The sequence below is a fragment of the Sceloporus undulatus genome, chromosome 3, assembly GCF_019175285.1.
Source record: "Sceloporus undulatus isolate JIND9_A2432 ecotype Alabama chromosome 3, SceUnd_v1.1, whole genome shotgun sequence".
Classification (NCBI taxonomy): Eukaryota; Metazoa; Chordata; class Lepidosauria; order Squamata; family Phrynosomatidae; genus Sceloporus; species Sceloporus undulatus.
In genome coordinates, this window is record NC_056524.1 from 233600728 (window position 1) to 233614900 (window position 14173).

The 14173-nt window shown below is 37.9% G+C and overlaps 1 protein-coding gene across 10 annotated transcripts in view; it reads left to right on the top strand.

Moving 5' to 3' along the window:
* RHBDD1 (rhomboid domain containing 1) overlaps window positions 1-13120 on the top strand; it is a 32595-nt gene extending 19475 nt beyond the window's left edge. For 7 of the 10 annotated variants that reach the window (XM_042459616.1, XM_042459617.1, XM_042459615.1 and 4 more), the window contains 2 exons: window positions 179-298; window positions 12519-13120. In XM_042459616.1, the coding sequence (XP_042315550.1) occupies window positions 179-298; window positions 12519-12637 (239 nt within the window). In that variant the 3' untranslated portion in view covers window positions 12638-13120. Of the gene's footprint in view, window positions 1-178; window positions 299-927; window positions 1394-9951; window positions 10373-12518 lie in introns of those variants that run through there. The other 3 variants (XR_006103042.1, XM_042459620.1, XM_042459621.1) reach the window with 3 other exon arrangements.
* Window positions 13121-14173: the final 1053 nt, after the last annotated feature.

Below are 14173 nucleotides of genomic sequence, written 5' to 3' on the forward strand. Positions count from 1 at the left end.
CACACAGTTGAAGCATTTTATACTTATATTTCATATTTATAGACACTAATTATATTAATATACACTTATTTGCTTTAAACTGTTTTTGTAACATTAATGAAGCAATAGGTACTGTGATTGAATATAGTATTCACTTCTATTATCATACTTTAATTTTAATTCTCTTTTCTTTGCACAGAGGAAAATAGATATTCAGGTTATACATCATATGCACCAAGAGATTATAACATGTATACTGGTGGCCTGAATGAGACAGAACAGTTTGAATGGGCAATAAGAAACAGTCTGAATGACAGAGGTAAGAAGTACATGTTGAGGAGCAATTGTGCCTGTTTCATTAAGTAAGTATTTTTAAAAGCAACAGTGAATGAATATTTTCTTTTACTTCTTTCATTTGCAAAGTTTACATTTCTTCATGTGTTTTGGACTGGTTCCTATCAGGATTTTAATTTATATTGTGCTTTTATTAGACCAAAGAAATCGCACCATTATTGAAATCTCTCATAGGGGAGACATAATTGTTCATCCATAGCAGAAAATGATATGTAGTTTCCCATCAAGGTTACATTACTTGCCTCCCTATGACAGTTGTTATAATCTGTCCAAGGCACCAGAAAACATTCTGATATACACACAATGGTATTTCAGTCTCTTCCACTTATCTCTATTCACCCCAATGTTAGAATTAACATGCATTGGGTCCCACATTGTGCCTGGTGTTCCATGTTTTTGTAGAGGAACAGTTTATACAAACCATTTTTTTTCTTTGCAAAAAGAAAGTAGGTCAGTGAAGCGGTTTGTAGGAATCAAATGTTTTCCATATGTCTACAATTCCACTCAAATAAACAAACAGAAGATTAGTATACAGAGCATTTGTTTTTGAAGCCATAGAAAACTTTTTGAGTGTCTTTATCTCTTTATTAATAGATAACTCTACATAAGGATGTAAAGGTAGCTGTGTTGGCCACAATACAGAGTTCATGTTTTGGTGATAAGCTTAGTCAGGTCAACTAAAAGGTAGGAAATAAATCATTATCATTTTCAAAGCTCTCAGATTTCATCAGTGAAAGATGATTTTAAAAGTATTGAAGGGAAGAGAGATGGTGCTATTAGAGTTACAGCATCTACATTTCTGCTCAAAGCTGCCCCGCTTGTGTTGCACAGAGAGGTGGAATATAAATAAATTTTATTGTTATTTATTATTATGACAAAGACGATGTAGAGGAAGTGTTTGTAGCTGAAACAGTTGGGCCACACAATGACCATGGCAAAAATAAAACATGCATCTGAGGAAGTAGGCTCAAGTCTACGAAAGCTCATGCTTCTTTCAGTTAGTCTCAGTGGTGCTACAAAATCTATTTGCATAGTAGCAATAATAACATTGCACCCACACTGCACAAATAATCCAGGTTGACGCCACTTTAACTGCTATGGCTCAATGCTAGGGAATTCTAGGAGCTGTAATTTTGTAAGATATTTAGCCTTCTGTGTTGGAGAGCTCTAGTGCTACAACAAATTACAGTTCACAGGATTCCAGAACATTGAGCCATTGCAGTTAAAGTGGTGTCAACCTGGATAAATTCTGCAATGTGGATGCAGTCTAAGATGATGGGAACAAAGGCAATCAAAGGAAGGCAATAAAGAGGCAAAACAGACAGGCCCAATGGGGTGGCTTGGAGCCGCCCCATTTAAGGCTGAATTGGGGCCGCGGCAAAGAGACGTGCAACCCCAATCCAGCCAAAAACCCGCTCCTATTTGGGGTGGAAAAAAGCCACCCCTTTGTCTCTAGAGCTGGCTTTTTGCTGGTTCCAGAGCAAGTGGCGTCTAAACGCCACGCCCCCAAGCTGCACAGAATCCGGCCACCATGTAATTGCTTGGGTGACTTTTGGGCGACTTGGAGGTGCGACATGTCTAAACACCATGCCCCAAAGCCAGTGCGACACTGTCTTAATGCAGCCATCTGTTTCAGCCCAAAGTTACTTTTGAAAGCTAGCACAAAAATATGGACGTCTTTATTTATTTTACTATTATGTATTACTATTATTTTAGTATTACTATTAGTCTATGCTATTACCAGTATTTTATAGTTTATTTCTATCGTTCATGTACGTTTCAAATACATTTAAAGTCTAGCTGATGCTAGGACAAGGCCCTGTTACTGGCTATTTGCAACATAACCATCTTAAATTGATAGATTTGTCTTTTCAATAGAATTAATAAAATTAAGTAGTTAAACTTAAACCTCTTGCAGATTCTCCAGCTCTTGGCCATGCAGGAAGTGCCAAATGCTGCATCTTACAATGTGTTCAAATAGTTTTAAATAGCTCTACATGCTTACTAGTTTATTTTCCCAGGAAATACAGTGGTTTAGGATTGGCTTTTGCTTAAAAAGTCACAGCTGTGTTAGTTTATTTCCCACATGAAAACACACACAAAAATCAGTATGTTGAGATACAAATAATGAACTTTGAAATCACTAAAGAGAAAAAATTAGAGTGATTGTGTCTCTTGTACAATCAGCACAAGAACATAAGTAGAAAATAACAAGAAACATCAGACCATCTCAAAAATAATGGGTACACAAATCTGAGAGGCACTTGAAATTATATGGCTTTCCAAGAATATATGGCTTGTTATTATTTCCTTTAACAATTACTGGAATGAATTAGTATCTTTTAAAATAAATATTCTGCAGAATGAATAACACATGTACAATATAATATGTAAAAGAAATTAGAATGGTGGTCATATAGTTCTTGATCATGTTTTGACACTGCTTGATTTTGGTTTGTTAAGATATCTCACTGCAGCCATAATTAGCTGACTGACATACTGTTATGAAGATACGTTTGGAAACTAAAATAAAGGAACCCGCTAATTATGTCTGTGGCTCATGGCAAAATAATGAAGTACGGCAAAACATGACTTGTTTTGACTACATAATATAAAATGTCTGTACTGAACCAGGTGTTAATGGGAGGTGTCTGTTTGAATTGCAGTCCTTTATACAGTAGCAAACTCCTGCCCAGAGAGGTTTATTACAGGCTCTACTGGGTCATATAAATGCATGGCTCACCCAACAAGTTGTTCCCTGCTTATCAGTCTAGTTCTTCAGAAAAGGGGAATGGAACTGGGACAATTGAAGTTTGAGCAGAAAGATCTCTTGTACCGTTAGAATGGAGCTTGTATACCATTCCTAGACCATGCAACACCTTTTGAGATACTTTGTTTTTTCTACTCTTGGGTGACTCTTTCTTCTACTTGCAATTCTGGAAGAGATCGGTTTCAAGACCGTTGTGTAACCACTATCAGAGCAAATCAAATTAATTCTCCTTATGCTGCCACCTTGTGTTAGATTATACTATTATTAGACAGAAATAACTTGGTGTCCTTAGCAAATGTTGCCACTTCTCTGTTTACACGCTCTACTCAGACCTGACTTCTTTGTGGCCTATAGTCACTCTGCATTGTATGATTCCAATAGTTTCTATAAAATGGAGAGCCTCTACTTTTAGGTTTGTTTGTTTTTTTAACAACAGGCAACCTGGTAATATAGGACTATGGGAACAAAACATTCAGATAATTAATGGCAATGGTTGAGAAACTCAGAATATATGAAATCACAGAAGGAGAAAAATGTATCACTCATAGTAAAGCTAACTGTTGCTGTCAGATTTGGAACACGAGGCATAAAATAGGCATAGTTTATGTATGCAGTCCTTATGTTTCACTTGAGTTTTTTCTCTCATACTTGACAGAATAACTTTTATCTTTAAGCTGTCAACACCCCCCCCCCCCATGATTGTATAGTTTTTCAAAAACTTGAAGGTAGTATTGTAGAACAGTGGAATGTTCATTTGGCCCATCATAGCCTTAGGTCAAACCAGTCTTACAAGTTTTCAATCTGCTTTGTGTTGGAAAATCTAGAATTAGTCCCAAGAAGTGTGATCACAACTGTTGAAATTGCATTGACTGTGTTCTGTTATGGCTGTCACAAGTGCCTATTACATGATACTTCTCTTAAGTTTTACGTATGTACAGGTGTCCACCCAATCCATGGAATGATCCAGGGAAGCATTTTTCTTCTAACTGTAACATGTAAAAACATATGCACACTTTTACAGGCCAGTAATTGCTTGTTTTCAGACGTAGTATGGGCATTTAAGTGATTTGTATGGGATTTTGAGAAGAAGGTATAATTAGAAAAACAAAATAAATGGATTTTGCCCTACAGGCTGTCTCCCTACCTCCACCCCCACCTCTATAAGCAATATACAGTCAGAGTTAGTGATGCTATATTGGTAATGTCAGAAAAGGAGAACATTTCATTTCTTTCCACAGAAGTAATTTTATATGTCCAATGAGTAGAGCATGAAATGTTTTACAGTGTGCATTTAAAGAGTACAGCTGTGAATGTCATGCGTGAACATATGCATATATATTCTGCTTTATTTGAGTTCTAATTTGTATCTTCTGTTGAACATTATAGTCACTAGAGCCAGGAAAATAGGGGGCCTTCCAAGAGCCAGTGTGGTATAATGGTTTGCAATGGACTAGGACTCAACATTTGGCCACTGGATGACCTTCAGCAAGTCACACTCTCTGTCTTAGAAGAAATCAATAGCAAACCACCTCTGAATAAATCTTGTCAAGAAAACCCTATGAAGGGGTTAGTATAAGTTTAAGTCAACTTGAAGGTACTTGACAATTCATTCAAGAGCTGCATTATATTCTAAAGACAATGAACATCTTAAGCCATTCTCACTTGGTTGCTGATATAAATGGATCCTTATGACATCTTTTCCCACACAGCAGGCTCTTTGCATGTAGTGGCTCACCATGCCACTGTAGTTAGTTCAGGTTTGTAGTACTGTGAAGAAAAACTGCTGTCATGTCCAAGTAGTGCCTGTGATATTTTTTTAAAAATAGAAGTAAACAACAGTGATGCAAAAGCCTGTGAGTGGAAAAAGGCACAAGAAGGCTATAACTACAGCATCATACTCTGTTTTCCTCCTCCTTTCTCTTTGATGTGCTTTATTCTTGTGAAAAGGCATCTCTTCTTCTTTTACGTATAATATAAGTGGTTCATGTCTGGGATGTTGCACTGCTATTTTATGTTTTGGAAAAACAAAATCATATTACCAATACAAAAACTGCTGAGTTATGCATTATTTATTCTTTATACTGTACTCAAAAGCTCTCTCAGTGATCTTTGGATACACTTGACATAATGTCCTGGCATTACTATCTAATTTGCAAGACCAAGCAGTGTTGTTGGGGAAGAAACGGTTTGTCATCTGAAGTGAATTAAAGCCAAAAATGAGGCTGCTGTTTGGTGCCAGTTTTCAGATGTTGCTAACATTGTTTTGTTAGTCTACTTGATAAATTAGGAAAGGCTCTTTCTGTCTAGCAGTAAATTAGGAAATTACGTTTATTATTAAATTTTCATGCAGTCAGCATATGTGTGAAGGGGGTGTCCTAATTCTTCATCCATTACAGAGGAAAATTCTGAGTACATCTTAACTTTCTAAGTATTCAAAAAGTAATTTATCATGCTATTTGATAGATGTAAACGTAAGGGACCTTCAAAAGTTATTTTTCTGTGAACTATGAAATACTGTATATTTGGTTTGATATTTTTCTGCTAAACATACAAAATTACAATAAACAGTTGGCAAATAGAAGAAAATATCATAGACAGAAAGCAGTCAACTTACAGGTCATTGGTTCCCCCCCACATTTTTATATATAGTTGAATGAAACTTTTATTTTCTTCTAGTGCTTTTCTGTGCCTGAAGTTATAAGCTAGCATTCTTGCTATTATAAACATTCCATTGAAACTAAATGATATGTCATAATCTTATTTGAGGGTTCCATAAATGATACATAAAAATAGTTACTTTGGATTATGTGCTGAAGCAGAGAATTTAACAGAAAAATGGTCTTCTCCTCTTCTAGTCTTGGAGTGACCTCGTGAGATACTTTCTTTCTTTCTTTCTTTCTTTCTTTCTTTTGTTTGTCTATGTTCCTCTGGATACTAGTTTTAAAGAAGGAACCCCCTTGTCAGAGTCAGATCCTAAACAGCCATTTTGCTTCTCTTGACAAGGAAAGGGCTAGTTAAGATGTCTTATGCCTTGTTGTGAGTTACTCAGTTCATCATTTGGCCTGATAAAACTGGATAGGATTGTAGGCGATGCACACCAGAAAGTCTGTGTTTCTAACAATCTGGTAGTACTGCCAAGGACAAGCTTATAGGACAGAGTTTGGGGATGGCGTGGGATTGGTTTTGTTATATGTAATGAGGATACCTCTCCATAGGGCTCATAAAGAAGAGAGTTAAGCCTTTCATTTTTACATAGTGTCTATCTGAGTATGGTTGGAAAGATGAAACTGCATTTACTAAATTAACCAACTGGAGTCCCTACAACCAAAAAACCCAAGATATATAGCTAAAACAAACCGAAGGGTTCTAACAAAAAATGTGGATAGCCAGAATAATTTGTACCCTTTTAGAAATGATACTGGCTTTTCTGCTCTAGGGTTTAGCTATTCTCTTATTTCTTTATACAATTGCCTTTTTGTAATTAGAAGTGGGATACAAATTATCCTGGCTATCCACATTTTTTGTTAGAACCCTTAAAACTAAATTAAACATATATGGTAGGACTTGTAAGGTGAGATGCTCATTAATATAAAGCTTGTCTCCTAGTTTTCCTGTTTTTACATCCTTTGCATTATACTCCCTTTTTTCAGGCCAACCTCCTTGATAGTGTGCATACTGACTGACTAAATTAAGGAGCCCTGGTGGCGCAGTGGTTAAATGCCTGTACTGCAGCCATTCACTCGAAACCACAAGATTGTGAGTTCAAGACCAGCAAAAGGGCCCAAGCTCGACTCAGGCTTGCATCCTTCCGAGGGCGCTAAAATGAGTACCCAGACTGTTGGGGGCAAATTAGCTTACTTGCTAATTAGCTTACTTGCTGTTCACCGCTATGATCTTTGGAATAGCGGTATATAAATAAAACAAATTATTATTATTAAACCAAACTCTCTTTGGTGGCACATGTACTGTCATTGATGTACCTGCCCCTCTCTTCTGGTGCCTTTCTTGAGCAGTTTTATCTGGATTAGATGGAATTTTGGTTCCCATCCAACCTGATGAAAAGTGCTCATACTTTCACACCAGTTCAGGGCATTGTTTTTGGCATTTCTCAAGCATTCAAAGGAAGATTTGATAATGTATGTACTCCACATACCCTTATAATGATTATAATCTTTATGGAATGTTGATGGTTCACATTTTTTACTACTCCCTAGATAACATTGTATACCCTAAACAGACAGATTATTGGCTCTTCTGATGCAGAGAAATCTTAATAAATTGTATTTATACTATATATATACACACAGTATATACATACCCAACTACTTTCCAGGCAAGCATTCTCTGAAGATGCCAGCTGCAGATGCTGGCGAAACATCAGGAAGAAACTCTTCTAGAACATGGCCACATAGCCCGAAAACCCACAAAAAATTATTTGTAAGTCCTCCTCGTAATTGTTCTTTGCATACCTTAGAAGCATACAATAATTTGTGCCTTTTAATTTCTGACCCTAAACGTGACCCCTTGAACATGATTATCACAAAAAGTTCTTCAGAGGGTTCCCCCCCCCCCCCCTTTATGGCATTGAGAATACTGGATTCAAACTGAATTTTAAAAACAAGCGTCAATAGCTTTAAATACATTTCTTTCCAAAAGCAAAAGCAAACAGTACTGTAGTTCTGTGTTCCTCCCAGCTGACTAAAGCTGTTAGCCAGCTTTTGTGCATCAGGTTTAGGATGTTGGTTATGCTGCTGATCTTTCCAGAAGGGGGGGGGGGGGAGAGAACTTCTGTGTTGAATAGGCCACATAATAGCAAGTTTAAGTTCTGAATTCAACAGTGGATTAGAACAAAAAATGTATATGTATCCTAATGGGCTTTCACTTTATTCTGCTTTAGATGAAACCTGATGTGACACAGAAAGTGCTAGATGCTGGCAAATAATCCCTGGGTTTCAGACCAGCCAGACAATAAACATCTCTATAATATTCAGTGCTGCAGCTTCTGTAGAACCCATCTGTTTCAAAATACAACCCTAATTCTGCTTACTATGCAGAATGCTTTGTTGACTAGGTCTTGTCCTACTTTTCTTTAATATGTTCCCTGTGAGCCTCTGGTGCCATCTGCTGGATTACAAGAAATCTGGAGCTGAGTTCATATTGCTCATTTCTGCTTTGACTTCTGGATGCTTATGTATGTGTGTGCCTTCAAGTCGTCTGTTGACTTATAGTGACGCCATGAATTTCGCAGGGAATACTTAGAAATGGTTTTGCCTGTTCTTTCCACTGAAATATAACCTACAGCAGTGGCAGAGCAGCAATGAAAACCAGCCTTTCATACAGATAGAAGTACAGTGGGCATTGATATCCACTGAAATTTAGTTCCAGAACCCCTGGTGGATGCCAAAATCCATGGATGCTCAAGTCCAGTTAAATACAGTGGCATAGTATAATAGCGTCCCTTATATAAAATGGCAAATCAGATTTTACTTTTGGGAATTTGCACCTTTTAAAAATATTTTCAAGCTGTGGATGCTTGAATCCATGGATTATATATATGGATAGCATATCCGTTGTATATGATAGCTTAGATACCCTGCTTCTTTGTCTACTCTGGACTGAAATGCATTTCACTGTAAAAACAAAACTTCTAACATAGATGTTACCTTTTACAAAAAACATGAGTGTTTGAAGAGACTACGTTGGTGCACCAGAATATGTTTCCTTATGTTCTTACTCCTACTTTAGCCAGTGCCACCCAATAGCTTTTCATGAAGAGAAGAATGTGAGATAAAATAAATAACTGTAAAAGCCCTTTAGCGAACCAGTGTGGTATAGTGGCTTGAGTGTTGGACTAGGACGCTGGGAAAACAGGGTTTGAATCCATACTTGACTATGGAAATCCACTGGCTGATCTTGGGCAAGTCACATTCCCTTAACCTCAGAAGAAAGCAAGGGCGAAACTCTGAACAAATTCTGCCAAGAAAAACCCATGATAAGGTCATATTAGATTTACAGTAAGTCAGAACTGTCTTAAAGGTACAGAACTACAATTTAAAAAAACCCTTATATGTAATTAGAACAAAACCAACAAGGACAGCCTGGCAGGGCTGACTTCTCTTTCTTTTCTGGTATGATTTCAAAAGCAGAAATTATCTCTCATATTGCACTTACATGATGCCAGGATTAACCATTGGAGTTTTCTTCAAAGGATTTGCTACTTCAGTTCCCACAGTCGGTGCTTCATTAAAAAAAAAAAGGTTTGGTTTCAGCTTTCAAAGTTAGGTGCTTTAGAATGTAGGTGAATTAGAATTAGAATTCTAATGCATAGTTGCATTTGATTCTTGTGTCTTGCTAAGCCTCCAAAGATCTGTTTAGTTCTGCATACTATTTCCAGTGGTGGTTATCACGATACCTTTTGGAGGCTCAAACAGCTCATATAACCTATCTTTATAGTTTTGGTCCCAGAATCTACTGTTCAGAAAGACTTATGTACCTGAAGATGGTGGTTTCATTTAGCAAACATGTCTGATAGTTGCTACTGTTTAGAAATGTACTCTTTGTTAAGTTTGTGTAAGCAGTGGGCCATCAATACATCTTGTAATAGTGAGATCAAAAGTATGAACCCTGAGTACCCACCTTCCACCCTGATTTCTTCCAGGTGACAGCACAAAGCTTAACACAGAGTCACACTTTGCTATGAATAGCTTTTATTGGTGGCAGTTGAGCTCACACCTTTTGCAAACTGATACTGCTTTGAAAAGGGCCATTATTGCATAATACCTCTGGTGCTTCATTGCCATTTAGCTGGTTTGTAAACTGTTAACAATTGCTGTTTGTTCCTTTTTCAGAAATAATAATTGAACAGTAAATGAAGAATCTTGAAAAGAAGGTCGATATAGACTAAGACAGAAACTAGCGAGGGCAGAAAGGGTGACTGGTATGAATGAACAAACTAAGAGGAATAAAAAAAATGACAGTATGATGAAAGTAGAAGAAGGTGAGCGAATGTAGTAGAAGGTCCAAATGGTACAGGAAGGTTTCGAGTTTTGGACTTGGGAAGATAAAGGTGTAAGGATCAATTGTCAAGAAGGAAATGAGCCTGTTTGAATGGGAAAATTAGGGAAAGAGAAGAACTAAGGAAAATATAGAGAGAGGATTAGGTTTGAAAGTGAAGGCTGGAATAAAAAAAAGAATTTAAGATTGGGAATTGTTCCAACCCTTGACATACTTGCTTGCCTTTGTCTCTAGAAAAACAGGTGTGTGTGTGTGTGTGTGTGTGTGTGTGTGTGTGTGTGTGTGTGTGTATACATACATATGTTTACATATATGTATTTTACTTTTTCTTCTTTCTCTTTCCTTTTTCTTGATACTGCTTTTCTTTTCTTTTTTCTTTATTTGCTTTATATTAAGATATTATAAGATGTTTAACTTGGACAAGATGTGATTGTTGGATTGTAAATTTTAATTTATGAGTTGTTTAATAAAATCTTTTTTAAAAAAAATTGAACACAGGCAGTTTTAATATCCAGGCAAGCCCAAATTACCACAAAAGCAGCCCCATGACTTCCAGTGAAAATTTCTTAGAACAACAGAAGAAATTACTTCTGAGAGAGGGAGCTTAAATAGGACATCCTGTCAGTTCTCAAGACAGAAGATTTGACAGTTGTCTTTTCCACTGGAGAGAACAAAATAATATTGGTTGTAATTTAAAATAATAATAATAGATTTATTTGTAACCCGCTTTTCCAACTTGTATGATCAAAGCGGCGTACAATTGTAATATAAAACATTCCAGTAAAATTAATTAAAAACAGCATAAAGATCATAGCAGAAGTCGAAATACACAGTTCCAGGGTCGTCAATAAAAGGGGTAGGGGTAAAATGATTTTTCATGGTGGGAAGGCCTGGGAAAAGAAATACATCTTCAAGTTCTTTTTAAAAAGAACTAAAGATGTGGTGGAGCGGAGCTTGTCCGGGAGACTATTCCAAGATTTAGGGGCCACGATAGAAAATGCCCTCTGTGAGGTCCTCGCATAGCGTGTCGTAGGGACCTCCAACAGTTTCATCCCTGTCGACCTGAGTGTGCGGGGCGGATTATATGGGGAGAGGCGGTCCTCCAAGTACCCTGGGCCCAAGCCATTTAGGGCTTTATAGGTTATTACCAACACCTTGTATTGAGCCCGGAAGCGAATAGGCAGCCAGTGAAGATCTTTCAAAATAGATGTTATATGGTCAGACCTGGAACCACCAGCGATCAGTCTCACTGCCATATTCTCCACCAACTGTAGCTTCCGGGTTTGGTACAAGGGTTGCCCCTTGTAGAGCGCATTACAGAAATCCAATCGAGAGGTTACCAGAGCATGTACAACAGTTTCAAGGTCCCTCCGGTCCAAGTAGGGGCGCAGCTGGCGTATCAGCCAAAGCTGATAGCAAGCGCTCCTGACCACCGCATCCACCTGAGATGACAACTGGAGCGAAGAGTCTAGGAGCACTCCCAAGCTGCGCACCGAATCCTTCAAGGGGAATGTGACCCCATTCAGGACTGGATGGCAGATCTCATCGCCCAGATCCGGGGAACCTATCACCAGTACTTCTGTTTTCTCTGGATTCAAACTGAGTCTGTTTTCCCTCATCCAGCCCATTACTGACTCCTAGCAGGCATTTAGAGGAGAGATGCCATCCCTAGTTACTGCACTAGTTGGAGACACAGAAAAACATATTTGGGTGTCATCAGCGTACTGATAACACTGCGCCCCGTGCCTCCGGATTATCTCTCCCAGCGGTTTCATGTAAATGTTGAATAGCATGGGGGACAGAATAGCTCCTTGAGGGACACCAGATGTAAGTTCCCTCTTATCGGAGCACATGTCCCCCAGCTGCACCATCTGGAATCTACCCGAGAGGTAGGAGCAGAACCACTGGAGCGCAGTGCCCCCGACACCTAACTCCCCCAGGCGTTCCAGAAGGATACCATGGTCGATGGTATCGAAAGCCGCTGAGATGTCCAAAAGCACTAACAGGGACACACTTCTCCTGTCCATGCCCAGACGGAGATCATCAACTAAGGCGACCATGTGATATATGTTTGTGCAGTATGTATGAATGTATAGTTGCAGTCAGGGGTTGGAAGCTTAACATTGATGCATACATAGCAACATGAAAAATTAAAAAGAATTGTATTGTTGCAGGTGTGCATCTAGCTACAAGTTCCAGTGGGAAGAGATCCACTGAATCAGTGGGGTTTACATAAATGTTCCCTTACCTATTGAATGAATTGCTGAATGGTATATTGTAGTTGGGCCTATTAATTGTCTGGGCCTGTGACAACATATTTCTCTTTAATTAGGCTGAGTTTGTGTGAGTGGGAAAAATGCTTTATAGCAATTATGGTGATTGATGTTTGCTTTCATTGCAGGTAGTGGCACGAGACATTACAATGGTGAGAGGAGACCCTACGGCTTCTGGTTTCCACCTGAACAACCATCTAGTGAAGAACTTAGAAGGCGAAGACTTAATCGATTTGAGAGGTGGTAAAATTCTCATATCTCATCTCAAGCATATAAAAGGGCTCTTCAGAGCTGTCAAAACACTGGCATATCTTTTTTTGTTTAAGGAGTCTCTTTTCAGAAAAGAATGTTTCCTGTAAACTGTCTATAAGGTTGTGCAGAAAAGGTGCTCCTGCTGGACAGATGGACTTTGAAAGTTAAGACTGAAGAAGTTTCCTGCAAACTAGTATTCATTTTAAAGGCTTCATCTACCATGACAGTTTGACATGTTCTTGTACATTTCCTATATATTTCAGTAGGAAATGTTTCCAAAATGTCGGGTGCATTCGATTATTCAACATTTATACTTTGATAGACCTTAAAATAGATTGCAATCATGTAGTTGAAATACGACATTCATTAATCCTTTCCTTATCTTAGGATCTTAAATATAGATGCAAAATACAGCAATTTGCTATGCAGCAGCATTCCTATTACATACAAATTAAAGCAAAACAATTATAAAAGTTCATCTTGACTCTATGTGGCCTGCTTTTGTGATTTTGGGTGGACAACAGCAGAAATAAAAAGGAGATGTCCAGGACCATTACTTGAGAAACATCTGTTCACCTTGTTGACAAGAGTGGTGTCAGGCTCTTCATTGTGGGGAACATAATGTACTATATGAAGCTTTCCCTTATGTTGTAGAGAAGGTGAAAGTCCCTAGTTATCTGGAATTTCTTCTGTGCATACTTATGCATTTATATCTCCAAATTGGTTTAGAAAGAGTTCTCGATGTGTTTTAGTACTTCTAACAAACAGCTTTTATTTGACTCATATTTGCCTTCTTTAGAGTTGATGGCTAGGAAAAAGCTACCCACCTTTTAGTTCCAAGATCACTTTAGATGTTTATGGATTGTAAAAGTCATTTGTGGCTTTGTTTTCATTGTGTTTGGACTTAGCTCTATGCTGGTGATGTGCCTTTTTTAGGTAATAAGTGATAGTCATTGTATACATATGCAAATATGCTAGCACCAACACTTTATCTGTTTTATACACATGATGTTTAAAATTTGTATTTTTACAACATATGGCCAGAGTAAAGGAATTTCTATTGCCTTTGATCTTTTTAATACTATTTGAAGCATATTTATATTATGTTGGGTGACTGACTACTGGGAATGTTTAACTGTTGATTTGTTTGGTCATTGGAAACCGTGTTTCCTTATCAGAAGGGTTCTATACTTTGACACATTTACTTCTCGAAGGAATTTTGTCCAGGGTGTATCTTTATTTATAATAATAATTTGTTTTTGTTTTTTATTTATATACCACTATTCCAAAGATTATAGCGGTGAACAGCAAGTAACCTAATTAGCAAGTAAGCTAATTTTGCCCCCAACAGTCTGGGTACTCATTTTAGCGCCCTCAGAAGGATGCAAGCCTGAGTCGAGCTTGGGCCCTTTTGCTGGTCTTGAACTCGCAACCTTGTGGTTTCGAGTGAATGGCTGCAGTACAGGCATTTAACCACTGCGCCACCAGGGCTCCTTCTTTTTTTTTCATATACTGTACTTTTATTTTAGTT